At 40.2% G+C, this 23798-nt stretch overlaps 2 protein-coding genes across 6 annotated transcripts; one reads left to right on the forward strand and one right to left on the reverse strand.

Moving 5' to 3' along the window:
• Window positions 1–860: 860 nt before the first annotated feature.
• On the forward strand, window positions 861–21954 carry LOC140121116 (uncharacterized). 5 transcript variants are annotated; one of them, XM_072140366.1, is made up of 11 exons: window positions 861–983; window positions 3762–3897; window positions 6402–6435; window positions 8554–10488; window positions 10606–10746; window positions 10860–10925; window positions 11425–11516; window positions 11609–11673; window positions 12668–12819; window positions 13115–13267; window positions 21619–21954. In XM_072140366.1, exons 2-11 carry the CDS (start codon window positions 3793–3795, stop codon window positions 21915–21917), a joined length of 3042 nt encoding a protein of 1013 aa, XP_071996467.1. In that variant the 5' UTR covers window positions 861–983; window positions 3762–3792; the 3' UTR covers window positions 21918–21954. The 5 variants fall into 5 exon arrangements, with proteins under 5 accessions (XP_071996467.1, XP_071996470.1, XP_071996468.1 ...); XM_072140369.1 differs by adding an exon at window positions 18777–18848 and having other exon boundaries at window positions 8554–10746; window positions 21637–21771; XM_072140367.1 differs by adding an exon at window positions 18777–18848 and having other exon boundaries at window positions 8554–10746; window positions 21619–21753.
• LOC140120772 (posterior protein-like) lies at window positions 15802–17736 on the reverse strand. Its single transcript, XM_072139716.1, has 2 exons — window positions 16371–17736; window positions 15802–15821 (listed from the first exon to the last, which is right to left on the reverse strand). The coding sequence occupies exons 1-2, from the start codon at window positions 17734–17736 to the stop codon at window positions 15802–15804; spliced, it is 1386 nt and encodes a 461-aa protein (XP_071995817.1).
• Window positions 21955–23798: the final 1844 nt, after the last annotated feature.

Consider the following 23798-nt stretch of genomic DNA (forward strand, 5'->3'; position numbering starts at 1 on the left):
ATTTGTTAACGCATGCGTTAACATTGCATTTACAGTGCGTTTTGTAAACGCAAATGTTAATAGTAATGTAATTAGGCAAATCCCCTCATCTCAGCTGTTGTAATGCGTTTTAAAACACAATGAAAACACAGGTCAAAACGCAATGTGTGAACACACCCTAAATTTTATTTGTATATTTTAAAAAGCGAATATTAAACCAACCAAAAAAATATGTGTTTAAAACTTGTCAGACAGTTCTGAGACGCAGCTTCTGAATGTATTAAAGATCGGGACATCGGGCGCTGGTTACTATTCACATGTGATTTCATGGAAATGCATATGTGATCGGCCCAAGCCCCGGCCACAGGGTTTTGCCTTGCGTTGCAAACACCATGGGGGACATTTACTATGGTGTTTCCGCCAGTTTTGTGGCGCTCTCACCACATGTTCTGCTCTCAGACCTATTTATTAGCTGTCGGGGACAGAAAAAATGACTTTTTCCGTCTGCTCCGACTCTTCTCCGAAAAGGGGCGTGGCTTTGGCGGAGTGGAAACTCAGACACAATTAATATGAGTCGCAGCCATTTTTGGGCGCTGTAAACTGGCGGAAAGTAGACCAAAAGAAAACTGGTCTAGCAGGGACTGTTGGACACATTTCTGGTGACCGGGACAGATTTTGGTCCCAGGGACAGAAAATGATCTCGGCGCCAGAAATGTCTCTGCACAGCTCCACAATATTAAATGTGTGTCTTCTTTCCGAGTGCAGGTCGGTAACAAAGCCAATGCAGACACCGACACTTTATGTAAATATCCCCCCATGTGTGAACGCAGCCTAACACCTGCTGCAAAAAGATTGTGTAGCTCCAACCTTAATGGGTTAATGGCTTCCTCCAAGGTTGGTAGGATGTCCTGACATTACATGGATCAGGTGTGGAGACTCCGCTGCTCATCAGGTCAGAAGGGCCCAAGAAACATCAGGAAAAACATGAACATTCCTCCATTTCTGTGAGTATGCCAAGATGAGAACCTGCACTAAATAGTACATTATAATACGTAATAATATTATTAATAGGTTTAACTTAGATTTTATAATCTGAGATCTGGGATAACCTCCTGTAGGTCATGGGTCACGCAGCGCGAGTTTGGTCATTGAAATAAAAAAAAAAATTCCAATTTCCCTTTATATTTTCCCATCTGTAATATCCCTCATTGCTGGGCTGTGTTCACATGTGATAGATTCATCATTGTAGCTCCAGGGAATAAGTGGATCTTATATATGACATCAGATGGATCACCCCTTATAAGTCCTGGAAATTGGAAAGAAATGTAACACTTTTGGCTTTATAAAAAAAAAAATGCAAAAAAAAAAAAAAAAATCTGTGCTTTGAGAATGTAAGTACATGTATTCTTTGCTATACTTGTGGTTATAGGGAAAGAAATCCACAGGGCTCCTTCCCACGTGGCGTTTTTCTTGCGTTTTTAAACACATCCAAAACACAAGTGGGAGGGGGGGTTTGTCTGAAACGCATGCGTTTCATTGCAAACACATATGCGTTTTGGTCAAACCCTCTCCCACTTGCGTTTTGGATGTGTTTAAAAACGTGAGAAAACCGTCACGTGGGAAGGCGCCCACAGTCTACAGATATATATATAAACATATGACATATGGCTGATATTATACTGTGGACCAGTTCCGTGTGCTTTTTGACTTTCTTATTCGTTTTACGGATGATAATTTAAACTGATGATTGGACAGACCTTTAACGCATCCGTTTAAAAGAAAAAGCTGGTACAAAAGAGAATCATTAAAAAAAAAAATTCCCACTACCTTTCTCAACGGAGGTTTAGGGTGATACCACACGTGGCGTTTTGAACCCGTTTTTGTAGTCAGCAGTCTGTCCAAAAACGCATGCGTTTTTGACCAGTTTTAATTAAGATAATTGGTAAAACCTGTCAAAAAATGAATGCGTTTTTTTAACAGACTTCTTAAAAACGGACCAAAAACGGGTTTAAGATGCCACGTGTGGCATCACATTAAATGTGTCAGTTAAAAATCCCATTGACCTCATTGTAAATTTTATGTCATCCGTTATCCGTGCATTTTTTTCAAACGGAGGAAAAGTACTGCAGCCTCCGTCATTTTTTTCCATACAAAAACACATGGATAACGTATCGCTGCCAAAACGTAACATTTACATTGATATCAATAGGATTTTTAGGTGATATGTTAAGTGAAGGAACAGTAGTGTGAAATGAGAAACCGATCAAAAACAGATGCGTTTTTGGCGGACTGCTTAAAGATTGGAAAAAACGTGTTCAAAACGCCAAGTGTGACCGCAGCCTGAGATGGTAATGCCACACATTAAGTTCTTGGACTGTTTTTGGACCACTTTTAAACTGATGCGTTTTTTTGTAAGCTTACCATGTGTTTGGCTGGTCTTGATCTGTTTCACATCTGCCTACACTTCTAGAAATTGAGATAAACAGGTTCAAACCAGCCAAACGTATGGTAAACATACAAAACCCATGGGGGGACATTTACATAAAGTGTCGGTGTCTGCATTGGCTTTGTTATCGACCTGCTCTGGGAAAGAAGATGCACATTTAATATTGTGTAGCTGTACAGAGACATTTCTGGCGCCGAGACCATTTTCTGTCCCTGGGACCAAAATCTGTCCCGAACACCAGAAATGTGTCCAACAGTCCCTGCTAGACCAGTTTTCTTTTGGTCTACTTTCCGCCAGTTTACAGCGCCCAAAAATGGCTGTGACACATATTAATTCTGTCTGAGTTTCCACTCCGCCAAAGCCACGCCCCTTTTCGGAGAAGAGTCGGAGCAGACGGAAAAAGTCATTTTTTCTGACGCCGCCAGCTAATAAATAGGTCTGAGAGCAGAACATGTGGTGAGAGCGCCACAAAACTGGCGGAAACGCCATAGTAAATGTCCCCCCATGTGTTTAAAACGGGCCAAGGATGCGACATGTGTGGTATGTCATGGCGTTTTGGGGTGATGCCACACATGGCGTTTTGAACCAGTTTTTGGCCAGTTTTACCCATTTTTTGAAAACGCATCCATTTTTGACAGGTTTTACCAATTATCTTAATTAAAACTGGTCAAAAACTGATACATTTTCAAAAACGCATCCGTTTTTTAATGCATGCATTTTTTGACGGACTGCTTAAAAATGGGCCAAAAACGGGTTCAAAACGCCACGTGTATACATGACGTTTTGAACCTGTTTTTAAGCAGTCTGTTAAAAACCGCATGGGATGCTGTCACACAGTGCGTTCTTGGTCCGTTTTAAACAGACTGAAAACGCATGCGTCTTTGAATGTTTACCATGCATCTGTCTGGTTTTAATCGGTAAACCACATATATATTGGGATGAATGAGCTGCCCTCTATTTATTTTTCCGTAGAGGCAGTCAGGGGGACATATATCTGAAGTCTGGAAACATCTGGTTTTTGGGATTTTTTTTGTCATGTTTTGGTTAATAAATGAGGCAGGTAAGTCTGGTGGTTTTTTTGAGCTTTTTGTCTGAATAGTTGCACAAAAGTCTTAAATGTTTAAGGAAGCTCTTGCCTACGCCTGCTCTGGACTGGCTGTTATTTGCGCAACAAATACGACTTTTTGCTGCAATTGTGCCAAAATTTGCAACTTTTTCAGTTGTCCACATCTGAAAAAGGAGCAAATCGCTAAAAAGTCGCAGAAAAAGATAAACCAAAAAAGTTTGTTAAATGCACATCTAACAAAATTCTAACATTTTTCTGGAATTTTTGTAGTCTTTGATGAAGAACACACAAGATCCTCACAATGAGACCACGCTGGGTGGTGTATCAGCTCTTGCTGTTCTGTGTGCTGAAGGGAGACACTAAGGAAGACTCGTTTGGGAATCTTGGCTTTAACTTTGACCACATTGTAAGTACAAGATGAGATGATCAGGATCAACTGTCCTTAAGTCCTATTTTTTCAGTGGTACTTCTTAGGCCCTGTTCACACATGTGCTCAGACCTGAGTTATCTTATGTAATTAAAATGTTAATAATCTATTAACTAATGGATCCACTAATATGTCCATTGATTTCAATGGACTTTTAGGTTTAAAGCAGGTGTAGGGAACCTATGGCTCGGGAGCCAGATATGGCTCTTTTTTTGGCTGTATCTGGCTCTCAGACAGATCTTTAATAAATAGTGATGGCTGCTGTGTGTGTCTTAGACTGATCACTGGACACAGGCATCTATGTTACCGCTGCCTACGTCCTTTGTAAGACCCAGGCGCCATCGAATAAGCCAGGTCAAAGAGAAGAGTGTGGGAGCGATGAGGAGTGTACTGCAGGGAGCGCTGGTAAGTGAATATTCAATTTTTCTTTTGCTGTGACTACCTATCTACTGGGAGTATGTGCTGGGGCTACCTATCTACTTGGGGGCATGTGCTGTGGCTATCTATCTACTGGGAGTAGATTCTGGACCGGAATCTAAGTGGCACCCGGTCTTCACCAGAGCCCGCCGCAAAGCAGGATGGTCTTGCTGCAGCGTGGTACCACCAGGTCGTTCCACAGGCGCAACTTGTCCACGGTGGCAGCCAAGGTCGAGGTACAGGATAACTAGGCAGTCTCGTGGTCAGGAACAGGCAGACGGTCAAGGCAGGCGGCAATAATGCAAGGTCAGGGACGGAGCAAGAGGTCAGGGCTGGCAGCAAAGGAGCAGAATCAGGAACAGGTCCGAGGTCACAACAGGAGGTCAACACTTGAGAAGGAAACACTGTGGAAAGCTTCCTCATAGGCATGAAGCACTAAGATCCAGGTGGGAATGCTGGGAGCCGCCAGTCTTTATAGGAACCCGGTAAGTGGGTAGCGCTAATCAGCAGCGTATTGGCCCTTTAAATCTGTGAGTGCCGGTGTGCGCGCTGGCCAGCCGAGACGGGAGCAGGAATGTGGAGAGGTGAGTGAGCACTGAGGTGCCACCACGGAGAGGGGCACGGGTGTGCCTGAGATCCGAGACTACCTATCTACTGGGGGGCATGTGCATATTGTACGGCTCTTACGGAATAACATTTTAAAATATGTGGCGTTCATGGCTCTCTCCGCCAAAAAGGTTCCTGACCCCTGGTTTAAAGGGAACCTGTCACCACATTTGCACATATACAGATAGTGACAGGTTCCTATAGAGCTCTATTTACTGACTGACACCATTGTTTTGCTTACATCTACATAAATCACCTTTTATCTTATATTCCCTGGCATCAGAGGGGACGTGTCCTGCTTGGCCAGCCCCTCCCATCTAATCCTCCTCTTGCCTTCTACCTCCTTACTGGTCCCAGTTCATATCATGTGACCAGAGTGACATCCTCTAAGGTGCTTTAGCCTCTTAATAATAGCAAACTGTACACCATGTATGTATCTCTGCCCACATGAAGTCACAGCAGCCTCCATAGACTTTTCTACTCCTCTCCATCCTCCATGGAGGCTGCTGTGATTTTATGTAATCACATACATGGTTTATAGTTTGCTATTCTTAGAAGGCAGAAGGACCTGAGATGATGTCACTGATCACATGTCTTGAATGTAACAAAAGGTACGGTGTAAAAAGATTGACACAATATTTCCCATCTGTACATAGGTTTATATGTCTGTAGTTGAATATTATCAAACGGTCCATAAGTACAAGGAGGCAGAGCAGGGTTTTGAAGAGACACAGAGCTTTCAGTAAGAATAATGGGGAGTGCCAGCCTGAGAGAGAGAAGAGTCATAGATAGCAGATACGAGTCAGAAAATGTAATTTGCATGTCAGAAAAACATCTGTAATTGAGGTACAGTGACCCACTGGCATCTAATTTAAGGTGATATGAGGAGGACTTGTAACCCTTTATCAGCATGCATTGCTAATCAGGGGGGTGTGGTGACAGGTCCTCTTTAATCATGAATTCAATGGACTTTTAATGATTTCCTTTATTATCTGGAGGTACAAACACAGGTGTAAACTGGACCAACGAGGGGAGGTTCGGTCCAGGAAATGTTGCAAGTTTCTTGGGCCAAACTCACTCATAGGGATCTGGCCTAGGACGAGTTTCACATGGCAGTGTTCTGGGCAGTTTTTTGGACCATTGTTTAGAAACCGAAACCCATTAATGAATCCACACAGATATGTTCTCCCTGTAGGTGCCATTCTTGGTTTTGGCTTTCAAATACTGACCAGCGTATTACGGTGTCAAGCTGTCCTGGGACTAATCTCAGATTTCCATAAAATGGAGCTTTTTTTGGGGCTCACATCAGAGACATAACCTCAGGACCTCCTCTGATTCCCCTCAATCACATATAGATGTTATAGGCGATGTTCTGCTTGTGTCCAGTCCAGGTCCATAATTTCATCACTAGGAGCAGGGCCACAAAATATACTTTCTGAATTATTTTGCTTCCTTCATAGGAGAATCACTCTGCAGAAACTGATTTCTATACTGGTAAGTGTTTATTCTGTAAATAAATGACTTTTATTTATGTCGGTCTCACAATTAACTTTCTTTTCCGACACACTGCTTTTTTTTTTTTTTTTTTTGCTTAATTTGGGCACAGTTTTTCAAACCAAACACTTTTCCGGCACTTCTAGTTTCCTGCGGTATTTTGGTGCACAATTTGACCTACATTTCTGACAATTCTCATTTGATCTTCTTATCCTGCGCCAAATACACTAAGGCAGCCACAGTATAAAATACCAATACAGTTAACGCTAAAATTGGTGCCAAAGAATAACACCTTCTAGTGCCAAAAATCATAAATCCCCCCCCCCTTGTATTATTGTGTTTTTTGGTTTTGTTTTGTTTTTTTATCAGTAAGGCAAATTCCACCATTTAAGCAAGTAATAAAATCCTACTGTTTGTACACTGTTCATCACAACATTTTATAACTTATTTTTAATAGAATCATAGTAAAAGCTAACTTTTTAACTACATTTTAGATTTAAACATGGTAATATATTAACAAAATCCCTGATTTTTAGTTGACTACATTTATTGAGTATTTAAAGGAAACCTACCACTTGAAGTGGCAAGTATAAGAAGGAAATACCGAGCACCAGCTCAGGGTGAGCTGGTGCTGGAGCTTATTTTTGTTAGTGTTTTAAACCGCTGTATCGCGGTTTAAAACACTTTTTAAACTTTATAGCCGAAGCTGCTTCGGCCCAGGGAGGTACGCGCTCGGCGCTTGCTGTGCGCGCAGCTACATAGGAAGTGAAGGAGAGCCGCGGGCACGGTCGCGCGTATGGTGCGCCGAGCGCGTACCTCCCTGTGCCAAAGCAGCTTCGGCTATAAAGTTTAAAAAGTGTTTTAAACCGCGATACAGCGGTTTAAAACACTAACAAAAATCAGCTCCGGCACCAGCTCACCCTGAGCTCGGTATTTCCTTCTTATACCTGCCACTTCAAGTGGTAGGTTTCCTTTAACAAGTCTCCAGTTCCCCTGCAGCAGCACCACTACCACCCCAGGGAAAGTGAACCCTTATGCATGTCTGTGTAGCTTGTGCCTATTTGTTATTGTGACTGGTTTGTATTTCCGTAACGTAATCATTTGTAATGTAATGGGTTCATGTTAACATGTACTGTGCTGTATCGCAATGTCCTGTAACTGTATGCAATCCTGTAACTGTAACGTTAAGCCTATCTCTGTGTTATGTGTTACAATTGCCCGAACACAATGTACAAAAGAATTTCCCCCCCAGGGGATCAATAAAGTTGTATTGTATCGTGAAGCATTACACTGGCAAGTCCTCCGGAATAAGACATTTTCTTTGATGTGACTATTGTGCTGTTGCACAATAGAAATTTATCTGCCGATGATACCTAATTCATTGACTATATTTTTAATTAACAACTTTTTTTTTTTTAACCAAACCTGTAAAATTGAAGAAACAGTGAGATATATGATAATGGGGAAGGAGGAGCTGAGCAGATTGACGTACAGTTTTGAGGGAAATATTTGTATAACTTTAAATTTATTTTAATTCCAGTTCATTCTTTACTTTGATTCCATTAATTACTTTTATCAGAGATTGGTGTATAGAAGTAACTGTCAATCTCTAAGAAGCTCCACCCACTGAACCGCTAAGCTCAGAATGAGCTGGACTTGCAATGAAATTGCAAATTACAGAATCTAATAAAGGGTTGTCTACAGATGGAATATAATTATCTGATTTTCCTCAATGGCACCCGTGATTAATGTAAATAGTCAGCTTTAGGCCTCATGGACACGAAAGTGAGGTGGAAGGGTATCCAACCGCACAGTTTGCATCTTGATATCGGTCCCCATTGACGCCTATGGTGCCAGGTCACAGTTCAGTGAGCACACGTTGTCTCATCGCACTGTGTCCGTGCACGGAAAAGAATAGGACATGTCCTATATTATGCCATGCTACAGTGCCGGCCTCTCGCTTCTCCCTCCTGCTCAGGTGTTTGCTCACCCAGTCTACGGTCCAAGCGAGCATAGGTTAGTGTGCAAGGAGCCATACAATCCTACACTGCCCTTATTAATGTAATTATTTTTTTTTATGTGATTTTTGTTTGTTTTTATTGTTTTTGACCTTTGCAGAGTTTGATCCATCCTCAATGTTGGCCTTTGTGGCTGCAAGAAGCTGCCATTCCCAATTAACTGGAGATCATGGCACGTTCTCCCCACCGGTATTCTACGGAAAAGTTGATGTAAATCTATGGTGTAACTGGACTATACTGGCCTCCCCAGGAAAGCACATTGTCATCTACATCACTGGATTCCAAACCAATAAAACCTGCAGCCATAACCGTGATGAAATTATATTTGAAGGCACATCTTCATCCGTAGAGAATGCCATTGTGTATGCCTGCTGGAATAAGCGTACCCATGTGTTTGCCACCCAGGCCACAGCAGTCAGTGTTGTTTTACTTTGGCGTAGCTTTTCAACTATTGGTTCTAATAGGTATTTTGATGGACGCTACTATGTCTTCAATGATCCGTTACTTGGACCAAGTAGTAAATCTGGGAACTGCTCATCAAGCAAAACACAAAGTAATGTTATTAAAGCGCCAAAACCTGATAAAAGGCCAACAACTAAATTGAATTCTGTATTGCCAAAATCTTCATCCAGCAGTAAACCATATTTTTATGAGGCTCATCATACCCAAGAACTAATGGAGACTTTGAGGCCAACTTCAACGGTAGACCAACTCCTGGATGCAATCACTCATGATGGTGACGTGTCAAGAGTAACAACCCTATATAATACATCTCGGCCCCACTTGGCAGCAGTGACACAGTCCATGGCTCTTGATGAAGGCCACCAAATCCTGCAAACTGCAGGAGAACTAGAGCCAAGTCTTACATGGGAACCTATGTCAGAATCCATCTGGACATGGAGAGCCACTCAGACCGAATATCTCTCCGAGACAAGTAGTTTAATACTTAGTGAGTCAATATATGCCAGTACAATTGATATAAAAGATATTGGAAGGAGCCAACATTTTACAGCTCAGACACCTGCAGAGCCTTCACTTATAAGTGATTTATCCCATTCTAATAAAACACACACTATTATGCCCATTAAGAAACTACAACTAAGCGTAAAGGTCAACATGCAATATTTAAACACCGCTCATGCTTTTGATCTCCAGAAGAACTTGTTAGACAGTGTAGATAAACCTATTGAGCCTTTTCCATCAAAAGTCACTACAGTCCACCATATTGATTTTTCTGAAAGTGAGCCCCTTACCATAGATGACAATACAGAACTTCTGGGAGTCCAGCAATGGACTGTTACCAACAATGGTGACCTTCCTGAGATGCAGCATTTTAGTGCTGTCCATGCTTCAGAGAATCTACAATTACAAATCTTGCCTTTGACAGATACTGTACAATTTCATCCAAAGAAAACAGTTTCAGAGCAACCCTGGGGCGGAAGACCTTATCCTCCTGCCCCATACTTCGACTTCTTGAGTAAGTCACATCTTTATTCGACACATGCCAGTTCACAAAAAGCAGTTTTTACTCCAAGTCTTGCTAAACCATCTGTTCAAAAAACTTACAGAAGTGTTTTCCTTTCGCCCTTAACAACACCTATGTCACTTGATGGGATAATGGGCGATGATAATGCGGAATCACATATGAGATCACAAATTGCTTTGCCTAAAACTACACCTCCAATTGTAACTTCTACAACTTCTGTCTTCAGGCTTCAGATAAAGCCCTCAAAATATTGGACCAATGTAGAACCCACACTTGATCCATCATCTCCACAAAGCACTTTAGATACTCTTGAACAACAATTAATACTTGAAGGGGCTTTGGCTTCTCACCCAATCCCTGAAGTTCCCACTAAATTGATTCATCCTAAGAGCATTCTTAAAATGTCAATGATAAATGAATACATCTCCAATTTAGAGACTGGAGGTTTACCAACAAGTGACTATGAAGTTACAAAATCTCCTGTACAACCTACAGAACGGCTGGACCAGTGGTCAGTGAAAGATCATCTAGAATCCACAGATCTCATCGGTAAACCTGAGTCATATGTTTCCTCTTCTAGAGAGTTAATAAGTAATACCTTTTCTTATATGTTAGAAGATATACAACCACAGGCTCCCCCCTCCCACCTTTTTCTACCACGGACAGATCATTCAGACATGGATACCAGTATATCCACTATAGATCCGTTCGGTGAAGAGCACGAGAAGACAACATATTCCTATCAAACAAATCCAGATCTTGATCTTCACGAAAACACAGCAGGTCAAGCAAGAGGCGGCAATTTGAGTAAGTATAACATCAGTTATGGTAATAAGGAAAAAGCTCTTAAAGGTTTGGTGATAAACATTTCTAAAAGTTAAAAATATAATTTATAATGAAAATATACTTCTTTCTATTAGATGAACAGGACATAACTTATATCCTTGGGAATGAGACTGAATTAGAATTTCTCCATGAACCAGGAGGTCAGTAAGAAGTCATTGCCCATATAGAACAGTAAATAATTTATTTTGTAATTTGTGTTTTGAAACTTCTTTTAATTTTTTTTTTCAACAATTTTATATAACAGTTTATTCCTTATGATAATGAGGAAGTTGGTGCACCAGGATGTGTCCTCAGAACTCGGAATATTTCTGTTCCTGCCTGCCTGAACCACTCCCCTCTCCATCAGATTAAGATAAAATTTGTCTTGTGGCATTGGGAGACAATAAAGTACATAAATGATTTAAATGGGAGAGGCAGTGTTCCGAGTGCACCAACTACCTTATTAGCATTTAGAGAGTAAATTCGTGATACTTTGGAAATGGCATTATAGAAAGGAATAAAGATATGTTGAATATCTCCGTGAGCGTATTTCTCTGCAACATTCTGCCAGCATGTTGAGATTTTTTTTTTTTTAATACAATTTTTTTTTTCGGTCTATTTAGTGAGATTGTGTGACTACAATTGTAGTTTTATTTTCAGATTCCTTATTTGTGATAACCATGGAAATTGAGAACAAAGATTTTGTATTGAAGGGTCTCGAAAAAGATCTTGTCCAGGCCGTCATAGAAAAGGTAAAAAGTACATAATGCACGAAAAATATCTTGTTCAATAGGTGAACTATGAGGATTTCTCATTTTTATTATTCTTGTCGCATTTTAATAAGATTACAGAAAGGATGATTTACTTCCCAAGTGGCGTGAATTCCCTCATCTTAAAGGGAATCCGATGGTAAGTATTCCTCAAAATCCCTTCCTCATCCAATCCCTACCCTTCCTTGGTTGAACTTGATGGACAAGTGTCTTTTTTCAACCATATAAACTATGAAACTCTGAAAAATTCCATAGGACTGGATACCGGCACTGCAATTTCAAAGAGTAGACTTAAGATGTCGGGTTGATTTACCCATAAAGCAATACCAATCTCTTGGGGCATGCCAATATAGTTTAAAGCTATACTAAGCTTGGAGTGGAGATATGCATAAGGGTACGGGTGTGAAACGCAAAGATCAAGAGCCAAATCCATCCGCAGCATTGTGTTATCTAGCCCTGCCCCTATGCTGCTCCAGTCTGGAGAGGTACTTGGATAATCGCCTTTTCCCATGCCCCTGAGACAGCAGTCTTCTCATCATCTAAGTGTGACAGCTGTACGCTAAAGCCAACATACTGTACGTAAAAGCACTCTGGTTGGTGTGAGGGCCACTTTGGCTGTTGAGGGGGTCACTCTTCCTGCTTTGGGGGTACTCTGTGGGGGTCACTCTGGCTTCTTTGGGGGTAACTCCACGGCCACACTTTGGCTACTTTTGGGGGTACTCTGTGGCCAGCTGTGGGTGAGAGGGGCTGTTACTATTGGCTACTGTGTAGGGGCATATATTGGCTATGCCAGTGTCTCCGGTCACCTTACAATATGTTCAGCTTTGTGGTTGCCCTCAAATGGCAGGCTGTATGGTATAAATGTAATTACTTAACAGCTTGAGTAGATACATTTATACAGTAATAAAATTACATTTGGCCCTTTATAGGGCAACCACGAGGTTAATGTGGCCTCCATAAAAATGAGTTTCACACTCCTACATTACATTCATAATTTTGCTTAAAATCTTACCAAATCCACCCCTGGTCCATCAAACCAGGAAAAGGTGCCACCTATATTAAAAAAAAAAAATAATTACGGTAATATGAGATGTTTTGCATTGTTTATTCTTTGCTTCTCTCGTCTTTATCAGGACTAATGATAACAGAGTAACACTAACATTTTGGCTGCAACTGTTTCAAGGAGGAAAAGAAATGAGAAACTTTCTAATAACTCAGTTAAAATCTCTAGAAAACTTTCCGCTTGGGTCATCCAATGCTACATTGGTAGCGTTCACCATTGAAGGTATACGACACGATCATTTTAGATCTACTATTCACAATTCTCATTGTTTACCCGGAACATACGGTAGACTTTATCTAGTAATACTGGCACAGAGGTGTCACTTTATGCTCCTTGATTTTAAGAGTAACATGGTCTTCTCCTGTTTACCATGTATTATGCCAGTGTATGCTCATGGGGCATAGGATCACGGGTATAACTTCTCTCTCTGCCCCCTCCATAGTTCCAGCCCTTTCAACTCTAGCCCTTCTTTTTTTTTTTTTAATTTTCCAAAATTGTTTTTTTTATCCCAAAATAGATGTGAATGAATGTGAGCTAGGGATACAGTCCTGCCATAAGGATGCCCATTGTTTCAATATGGTCGGCTCTTATTCTTGTTCCTGTATGGAAGGGTATGAGGACCTCTCTGCCACAGCTCCAGGGACTCTGTGTATCTCTTCTAAGATGGAGGGTAAGTTTATTTACTATACACAAATTTTGTTGTATTACATGGTTTTCAATCTACAGAGACAATTAGTGTATATTTGTACATTAATATGTACTTATGACTGGCAAAGGGACCATTTTCAGCAAACTTTACACCAATGGGCCAATTCAGACAGAGGTCAACAGTTTGGAAAACCACACGTGGCCCATTTGATGGCTGGATTTCCTGTAACTAACATTGATCAGCCACTGTATGATGCTGAAAATTCAGGCCTGACCCCCAATATACTGTAATGTACTTGCAGGACGTTGAGGGTACAGACCAGTAGCCCAGCCGTTAGGCTGTTATCCATCACAAATCACTTTGATGTAGCGTGTTCAGCCTAGCCCCCGTTCCCTGGCTCAGGTCTACAGGACTGAGCATGTCCCTCTGAATTGGGCCTATATACTCCCTGTAAAATCTGCTTGGTTTTGGGGTGCCAGTTAATATTAAATTAACAATAATATTCAATGGATCTTTACAGGGGATTTATTAAGGGTACAATACAGGGAAATACACATAGAGGGTAAACTAACTAAGGGACAGAGAGATGGTGGGGAAGGAAGTGCTCTAACTAAAGATCTGTATACCATCTTATATACACACACACACATAGCTCACACACATTGCCCATCATCCCACCTCCACCACTGTCTTGGCCAATCCAATGATGATGTAGAATCAATACATTCTTATCCCACAACCTTGCAGGACAAGTAACTTGAGTCTTTGTTTCCTATAGGATCTGGTAGAATCTCCAGGGGGCGATGGCCTCCAGGTGTAATAGCACAGTCCATTGTTATCACATGCAGCTGTCTCTACAATCTTTATTAGGGGCAATGTAGGCATTTATGGCTTAGTTCTTCCTCTGTCCACAAAGACCCTTAAACTTTCTCAAGCCACATCATGTCATATTTCCAACATTATGCCCCTTTGGGCCTGAAAGGCCCACACACCATTAGACCATATTTAGAACAGAAATAAAATCCATTTCTCCTCCATTATCTTCTTTGGGTGTGGAAATGATCTTTCTTCTTCTGGCTTTTCCTCAAGACAAAGTAGTTGAAGGTTGTATGGGTAAGGAATAGGGCACCAATGGTCATCACACCATTCACTCACATTCATTCTCATATCCATTTCTTGAATAACATTTTTCATCTATACCATTTATCCAACAAATATAGATCTCCATATATGCTAGTAACTGTCATATTTACAATATGCAAATATAAATCCCACGTCATATAGAATGCAAGCTGGCAATAACATCGTAGATATCAACATAAGCTATAGATATGAAATTACATAAAAGGAAACCCAAACAGAACTATAAAACATTACCAATAGTAAATCAAAGGATTGATTTCAAGTAGAAGTTTGCAGGGTGGTTTATCTAAGGGTTTCCAGATTTACTTGACTTCAAATATGTTTAGTTTAAACATAAACTTTCATTTAGCTTTTTCCCATTACCAAATCTAATTCTGTAAGTTTATATTTACACTCCATAGAAATGTTCATATCACACCTTATATATGTCTCCCATCGTCCTGACTTATAAATTAACCAAAAGTATATCAAGTGCATAAAACACATAGCAAAAAAAATTATAAGTCATTCCACTAATCAACCTTTAGAGTAGGTGTCCATCTAACCTCTTATATTGGTAATCTTACTTGTGCATTATACAATATAGTAACCGTATACTGAGCCATTAATTACTATATGTTTTACGCAACCTTGAAGACACACACATAGATTAAGAACATTAAAATTAAAAAATTCAAACTGAATGCTGCTTTTAATACCCTATGTTCTTCATTTAGATGCTTTACTGGTATAAAGGAGCGTGCAGTTTGTTTGAGAAACTTAAAATTAAGTTGCCAGTGAGACAAATGTATCAGAGAAAAAAACCTTAAATAAAAAAAAATTAAATATTTATGTGAATTCACTATAGTCTGCCCCTTTGGTACTGCATTACTCTCTAAAACCATACCCCTTTGGTACCACAAAATGGTACCAAACACTGTATAAAAAAAAATAATAATACTTGAATCAAGAAAAAAAAATGCTCCATTTAAAAAAAAATGGGGAAAAAAAAAAATCCAACAAATCCAACATTCCTGAGCATCAGGAACAAAAACAAAAAATGTGTATTGACACGGTTTACATACTACATTTAACAGAACACAAAACAGACAACATAAAACAATGAGAGCTAATTCAGCTTCTACACATCTTAGGGTGGGACAACAGGCAGTTTCCAATCCTTCTTCTGTCAATGATTAAGTAAGGTCATCTATGAGACAAGATAAAGAACAGACATAGCACAAAAAAAACAACAATTATATTACACACAGGACCTACACATCACAATGGGATGTTACTTCATTTTTTTAATTGTTTGCAAACAATTAACCCTCATAAATTTTGAGCTCATTACACCACGTGGTTTTATTTGTATACATACTACCTTTTTTATGACCTGTAAACAAAAATGTCAATATTAATAACTTGTTTCTTCAGCCAACCACCTTGTTGCCTAAAACAAAAACACAATGACAGTTATCACACAAACAATACTTAAAACAGATATGTAAAACACGAGATCAAAGAATGGAGCCTGTAGAAACAAAACAAAGTGTTAATTTCTTTGTCCTGGAGTCATGTGACAAAAGAAATCCAGTCTACAAGAGAAAGAAAACATAGTTAGAAACCTTGCAATTCATACCATCAACACAATTCCAAGTCCATTTATTCACAATGTATATCACTATATCTACACATTAATAAGCCATGCTGCTGTACTGTGCACTGTTTATTAGCAGGGGGAGGGCGATCTGTGACCAGCTCCAGAATAGCCAGAATGGCAGCCCTGCCCATGGATTGTACCCTGGGACATTAGCACCCTCCTTGTGCTCCCTGCCATGAGGGGGAGGCTGTTCTTTCTTATCCCTATGTATATTGGGAATCTTATTTGCATGTGATGTGTTCTCCTCACATGTCTCTGTGTGGCTACTTCCAGGAGGTGTCATGGCCTCCTCACATGTCTCTATGTGGCTACTTCCAGGAGGTGTCATGGCCTCCTCACATGTCTCTGTGATCACTGTGTTCTGGTTGGTCTCAGGCTCAATGGCATCAATTTCTGCATGCAATGAATTATAATGTGTCTCATGGTTTGCATTATTTACATTACAGAAACGTTTAATATGTCCTGGCCTCCCACATCCATAGCAATACCTGACATATCTCGTCCTCCTAGCTCTGTACTCTGTAGACAGATATCCTGATGGTTCATCCCTATTGTTAGACTCCTCACACCAGTCCCTGAGTATATTAATAAAGTTCTCTAGGGATGTGGCATTTCTAAGGGCAACCTTTGTGGTGTAATTCACATTACACTGATTTGCCATTGAAAAGAGGAAATCAGAGTCATCCTGAGACATATCCGGACAGTTGTAAACACTCCTAAATAAGGTCAGGTACTTGTTACAGAAGATAAGGGGGTCATCACCTGTCCTGAACCTATATCTTCTCAGGGTATTCTCACCCCTTATGTCTCTCCCTCCCATGATACTTTGCAATTCCTTCCTTCTTAAGTCTGCACCACTATCATCATCTCCCATGTGTGTAGATGACAATTGTGTGGCCAGAGGCCCAGGAAGCCATGCTCGGAGCAGAGACCAGGCATCCTTATTACATAAGTTGTATTGCTTCACCACAGCTTCAAATTTATTGGATACAATTATTGGTGATTCATTTGTATCCCATTCTCCAATGACCTGACACAGATGTAGTCTATCCTGGATGGTGAGTGTTGGAGACTTTTCTGCAGGTATTAGATTGTGTTCATCACTCCAACCCCCGGGTGTGACAATGCAAACATCTGCTGCTTTATAGCAGGTCTGGTTTTGTACTTGGAGGGACCGGATCTGCTCTTCTTGTTTACACAGTTGGGCCATTGATTCAGACAACTGACCCTCTAGTGAGGTAATTAACACGTCCCTCTGATGGATCTCCCTCTCTAAGGACTTTATATGCCTTTCAGTAGATACAGAACTCAATCTACACTCATGGAGCTGCTTATCCAACTCATGATTTCTTAAAGACAGCTCATCCACCTTTGCTTGTAGATTATCCATCTCGCTAGTTGTTTTTGCTGAAATTTCAATCACAGAGTCACTGATTCTGTCTATACTTTCCTTACATTGGAGCCTTTGTATGTACCAATTTACTTCCTTTACCTCAGCCAATTCTTTCATCTTAATGAGCATCATGATTTCATTGCCCAACCTTTCTTTCTTCCCTCTCTTAGTGAGCACTTTCCTATCTAACTTCTCATTATGGGCCTTACATTGCATCATCAGCTCCTTATATTGCTCCTCTAGTGAACCATCTGCACATGACTGGTATCTAGCAGAGGCATACTTTTTCACAAACTTTTGAACAAGTTCCATCTCTGTTACCACAATACACTAACAAACACACAAAATGACAAACTGAGCAAATACAGTTTGTGTAATTAACTACTACACTAATGTTCCGAAAGGCTACTTTACACACTGCTTAAGCCTTTAGACTCATTCAATCTAGGAAAATGTACAGCTATATCAAGGAATACCCTTTTCCCTACAACTTTACCTCTGTACACTAAACACAACCGCTCACACTTAACGTTAACCTACAATCTCAACAAGCGACTTCCTATACATTCACATAAAACAACCTGGCTTATCAAAGATAGTAATGTAATATGAAAACTTGTTACTTACCAGGATTTTCTCTGTACCAAAGATCCAAATTCCGTTCAAAGCTTGAAATAGCGCAGATATGTTGACGTGGATTCTCTGTAGAATTTAAATTACAGGTCCAGACTGGGGTGCCAAATGTAAAATCTGCTTGGTTTTGGGGTGCCAGTTAATATTAAATTAACAATAATATTCAATGGATCTTTACAGGGGATTTATTAAGGGTACAATACAGGGAAATACACATAGAGGGTAAACTAACTAAGGGACAGAGAGATGGTGGGGAAGGAAGTGCTCTAACTAAAGATCTGTATACCATCTTATATACACACACACACATAGCTCACACACATTGCCCATCATCCCACCTCCACCACTGTCTTGGCCAATCCAATGATGATGTAGAATCAATACATTCTTATCCCACAACCTTGCAGGACAAGTAACTTGAGTCTTTGTTTCCCATAGGATCTGGTAGAATCTCCAGGGGGCGATGGCCTCCAGGTGTAATAGCACAGTCCATTGTTATCACATGCAGCTGTCTCTACAATCTTTATTAGGGGCAATGTAGGCATTTATGGCTTAGTTCTTCCTCTGTCCACAAAGACCCTTAAACTTTCTCAAGCCACATCATGTCATATTTCCAACACTCCCTCTTGCCAGTTTCAGAATTTAGGTGATATAAATGATGACTTCTGCTGCATACTGTGCTGAACAAATGCAGTACACCATATTTGTTGTGTTTTTAGACTATTTGTGCACCAACCTCAACAGCTTTGGAAAGTGTTTAGAAGAGTCATAAAATTCTCCTAATTTATAAGGTGGGCCTTTTTTTTGTTACAGTACATAAAATTTTTGTGTAAATTGGTTAGGTGCAAAGCCCATAGATCTGTGCAGACATCCTACTACTGGTGTATTAATGGTGGGGTGTCAAGTAAAAGAAACTTGAATAAAGAGGGGTTCTCCCAGTCAGTACTGTTCTCAATTTGGCTGCATCATGACTGGCTGAGAGGCCCCTCCTACTGTTTCCTGTGATGTCAGCAAGAAACAGGAAGCAGTAAGCCAGTTTATTATTTTACTGGGCCACGATTTTTTCTTTTCATAAATGTGAATCCCTAAAAAATCTCCCACTTATCTCCTTTTTGTGGAAAGCACTAATTATATGAAAACTGGTACAATGAAAAAGTAGACATGGCAACCTGATGTTTTGGTTTTTTTTATCTCCATCAAAGATGGAAATTTATTGGTTGCCATGGCTAAGTGCAGCAATTATCTAGAGATTATAGATGAGTGGACCCGACATCTGGGTTCCATCACATGACCCAGATATATCGCAGCCATAGAGAGTTGCTAAGCATGTCAGTTTGCCGGATTGGCTGTTCAGCTTCCAATCCGGTAATATGTCCCGGTCGCGGATTCAAACTGGGATGTTGGGTCCTCTCATCTTTAATAGACATGTAATAAAAAAAGCTAATAACTTCTGACGGCTCCCCTTATTATCCTCCACTCAGAGGCGTAACTATAGTGGTAGAAGCCATAGCCAAGCCATTGGGGCCTACCGTGTCAGGGGGCCCCGTCATCCAACCTGACATTAAAAAATGGAAGATGTGCACCATTATAAACATATTACACAGCAGCATAATATGTATATAACCTATATCTGATGTATGTATGCTGTATATGTGTGTATCTGTGATGTGTACATGCTCTATATGTGTTTGTGAGTGCATACATCTGTATATGAGTGAAGAACTCCATGTTTAAGTAAATATGTGTATATAAATATGAGAATAAATGTGTGTTGTTGTAACTCACATGTGTCAGTATACAAATATGTATATTTTTAAGCAGTTGGGGGGGGGGGCGTTCAAAAGTCTGCTATGCGTCCCTGTCTCTCCTAGATAGACCCCTACCTACATTATACAACATTTTTCTTGTGATTATTCACTTTCCAGCTGATTAATAAAAAGGGATGTACAAGGTGGAGGGTAGTACCTACACGGCAAATTGGGGCATATTCACTATGAAAAAAGTACGAAAATTTTGCATGTTTTGTAGCCTACTAAAATTTGAGAGTGTACTTTTATGGTTTCCTTAAACGACACCTACCACCAGGATGAAGGATTGTAAACCAAGCACACTGACATACTGGTGTGTGCCCCCTCTGGCAGCATCGGCTCTTCTTTTAGCTTCTTATGTCCTGGTTTTTACAAAATAACGGATTTTAAAATTATGCAAATGGACCTGAAGGGCTCTAGGTTCCGTAGGTGTTAATGGAGCCTGTAGCACCTCAGGCTAATTTCGATCATTTGTAAAGATATTTTTCTTTAAAAATTAGGACATAAGAAGCTTAAAGAAGAGCGTATGCTGCCAGAGGGGGCATAGACCAGTATGTCAGTGTACTTGGTTTACAATCCTTCATCCTGGTGGTAGATGTCCTTTAAGTTAGTCAATTTTAATTGTTGTTTTTTATTTGAACTAATTAAAGGGGTTTTCTGGGACATAGATATATCTAACTTATCTAAAGCCCACCTGTGAAATTGATTCTACTACTAAGTGGGAATATTAGAAATGCATCAGGCAAAAACATCCTAAAAACACATCGTCATTGATGATGGTAAAAACTCAGATGTATTTTGAGCCTTTTTACCTGTTGTGATTTGCAATGCGTTTTAAAATGCAATGAAAATGTATGCATAAGCCCATGTTCAGACAATGTGCTTGAAATGTAATTCAATCATCTGGAGTATCTCCTACCCAAACATGCCTGTGTTTGTAGTGGCAGGTTTCCGATGGAAATACCGGGCACCAGCTCAGGGTGAGCTGGTGCCGGAGCTTATTTTAGTTAGTGTTTTAAACCGCGGTATCGCGGTTTAAAACACTTTTTAAACTTTATACCGCGGTTTAAAACACTAACTAAAATAAGCTCCGGCACCAGCTCACCCTGAGCTGGTGCTCGGTATTGCCATCGGAAACCTGCCACTACAAGTGGTAGGTTTCCTTTAAGCTCTGAATGCATAGGAGAGGAGATTCTCCAGATGCACATGAAATGCAGTTCAAAAGACAATTCAAGTACGTTGTGTGAACATGGCCTTAAGGTCCAGCATTAGGCAAGATCTCTTCTAAAAAGCAACCTCCTAAGTTCCCCCTAATATTGTGGCTCCATCACATAGTGCCCCCCTTTTATCTTCTCTGTTCACTAGTACAGCGCTACACACAGGCATTGTTTGGTATTGCAGTTTAGCAACAATCACATAAAGGGAATCTGTCACCAGAAAATTCCCAATTTTTTTCAAATTAAGTCCAGGAAAACCCCTTTTACACACCTGATAGCTCGTAAATGTGGTTAATTTTTTTTTATTTACATCATAAGTGCACTTTGAGCTATTGATTTTTTTTTTTTATATTGCTTTTGTTATTTTTAAAAATATCATTATTACTGGATTCTATGTAAATGTCCCCGTTGGCTCTTTCCTGATGCTTTCTCCCTGGTTTCGCTTGCCATAAGTCATACTCTTCTCTGTGTATCGTGCCTTGTATGCTCAGTTCTCATCTGTTAACACTGTTACCGTCTTCTTTCCCTATAAACAGAGTCCCATTCTCTTTCAGAACACTTGGAGATTCTCATTGCTGCTATTGTTACGGTCGCTGTTGCGGTGTTACTTATCATCATTATCCTTTGTGTTGTCCAACAAAAGAGACGAGCCAAAGTAAAATTCAGTAAGCAAGACTCGCCAACAAGGGAGCACGGAGGCCATCATCCCGGCCAACCACTTTCCAGCCCCAGTAGGCATTTACCACCCCGGCATAGCAGGGAGCACCATACTGCCAGGGACACCTCCAGCACACTCGAGCTAACAAAAATAACTATTGAACAGGCTGCGTGCTAATAAATATTCTAATAAAGATTGAACATTTTGTGCTATGCCTCCATGTTAATAAATGTTGTCTTAACTGTCCTCAGACTTAAAGGGAACCTGTCAGCAGCAATTAACCACTACCAGTATGTTGTCAAGCCGCAGAACACCTTCAATATCATGTTTCTTTCATGACCGATTGTGGTGGCATCATCCAGAAAATCAACTTTGAAGTGAGATGTAAATTGGTTGTATAAAGTCAAGGAGGCGGAGATTTTTACACTGAAGTCCTCAGAAAGCCTCTTCCCTGTAATAGATGGTCCTCCATCAAGAGACATCAGTAACCAGATTTGCTGAAGTCCAATGAATGATTTCAATCACAGAGGATGAGGCGTTCAGAGCTCCCCATCCTGACTTTAGTGTTACACTCTCCGCCTCCTTGACTTTGAAGTGAGCTGTAAATTGTAAGTATAAAGTCAAGGAGGTGGAGAGTGTAACACTAAAGTCAGGATGCAGCGCTCTGAACGCCTCCTCCTCTGTGATTGACGTCATTCATTGGACTTCAGGAGATCTGGTAGTGATGTCTCTGGATGCAGGACAATCAATTACAGTGAAGGGGCTTTCTGAGGAAGAGAGAGCTTGACTTCAGTGTTAAAATATCAGCCTCCTTGAATTTATACAACCAATTTACATCTCACTTCAAAGATGATGCCACCACACGGGACCATGAAAGAAACAAAAACTGGAAGGTGTTACACAGCTTGACAATATTCTGGTAGTGGTTTATTAGGCCAATTGCTGATAACAGGATATTGTCAGAAAGTACAGACGTATATATATATTTCTGCTAACACACAGTCATTGAGGGGAAGATTTATCAAAAGTCTCTTAAAGCAGAACTAGTTCTAGTTGCCCATGGAAACCAATCAGAGCTGAGCTTTCATTTTCCCACAGCTGTTTATAAAATTAAAACTGAGCTCTGATTGGTTTCCATGGGCAACTAGAACAGTTTTACCTCAGAAACTTCTGATAAATCTCGACTTCCTATACATTTGTAGTGTTGGAAAGAGTCAATGTAGATCACAAATCAGAGAGATCAGAAAATGGTCTAACTAACAGCAGATTCCTTGGGGTGTGTTTACAACTGTATAGTATGGAACTGCTCCCAGTTTTAGTGTGACTTTCATTAATTTAATCCAAAACAGTACAGGAAGGATTTTGGTGTTTTTGGTATTTCTCATACCACCAGATGGCGCTGCTTCCTGCAATGTTATTCCATCATGAAGAACTAATATGAAAGCTGAGTTCACGAATCCACATTTTATGGTTTTTGCTTATTGTATAAGTCACCAGGAAGCAAAAATAAAGGGTTGCCTCTCTGCCATTAATACATCTAGGGCTGGTTAATTTTTTAACATATGGTGGGAAAATTCCTATGTTCGTGAAATCACTGGAACAATGAAAGGATGAAAAGCTGTGAGGTTGGTCAAGGTGATGAAAGGTCTGCTTTAAAATTTAAAAAAACTCCATGGTATATAAAGATGTGTCCATAAATATGACTGAGGCAATAAATAAAGAAAACTCAAACTTCCCACTTAGGTCCCCCGTCTAACCAAGTACAGGCAGTCCCCGGGTTACATACAAGATAGGCTCCGTAGGTTTGTTCTTAAGTTGAATTTGTATGTAAGTCGGAACTGTATATTTTATAATGGTAGATCCATACAAAAACATTTTTAGCCCCAGTGCCAATTGGAGTTTCAAAATTTTTTGCTGTAATTGGACCAAGGATAATCAATAAAGCTTCATTACAGACACCTTACAAGTGATCATTGCAGCCTGGGACTATAGTAAATGTCAGAGCAGAAGTACATATTTTTTTTTCCTACCCCTGGGTTATCCATATAAATAAAAAAA

Source organism: Engystomops pustulosus, chromosome 3, assembly GCF_040894005.1.
Source record: "Engystomops pustulosus chromosome 3, aEngPut4.maternal, whole genome shotgun sequence".
NCBI classification, from domain to species: domain Eukaryota; kingdom Metazoa; phylum Chordata; class Amphibia; order Anura; family Leptodactylidae; genus Engystomops; species Engystomops pustulosus.

Coding starts and splice junctions, on each gene's coding strand:
- LOC140121116 (XM_072140364.1), top strand. CDS start 3,793: ATGAGACCACGCTGGGTGGTGTATCAGCTCTTGCTGTTCTGTGTGCTG. Junction 11,517..11,608: donor TCCAGGCCGTCATAGAAAAG/GTAAAAAGTACA, acceptor CATTTTAATAAG/ATTACAGAAAGGATGATTTA. Junction 12,820..13,114: donor GGTAGCGTTCACCATTGAAG/GTATACGACACG, acceptor ATCCCAAAATAG/ATGTGAATGAATGTGAGCTA.
- LOC140120772 (XM_072139716.1), bottom strand. CDS start 17,736: ATGGAACTTGTTCAAAAGTTTGTGAAAAAGTATGCCTCTGCTAGATAC. Junction 15,822..16,370: donor CACAGTGATCACAGAGACAT/GTGAGGAGGCCA, acceptor TTTTTGTTTTAG/GCAACAAGGTGGTTGGCTGA.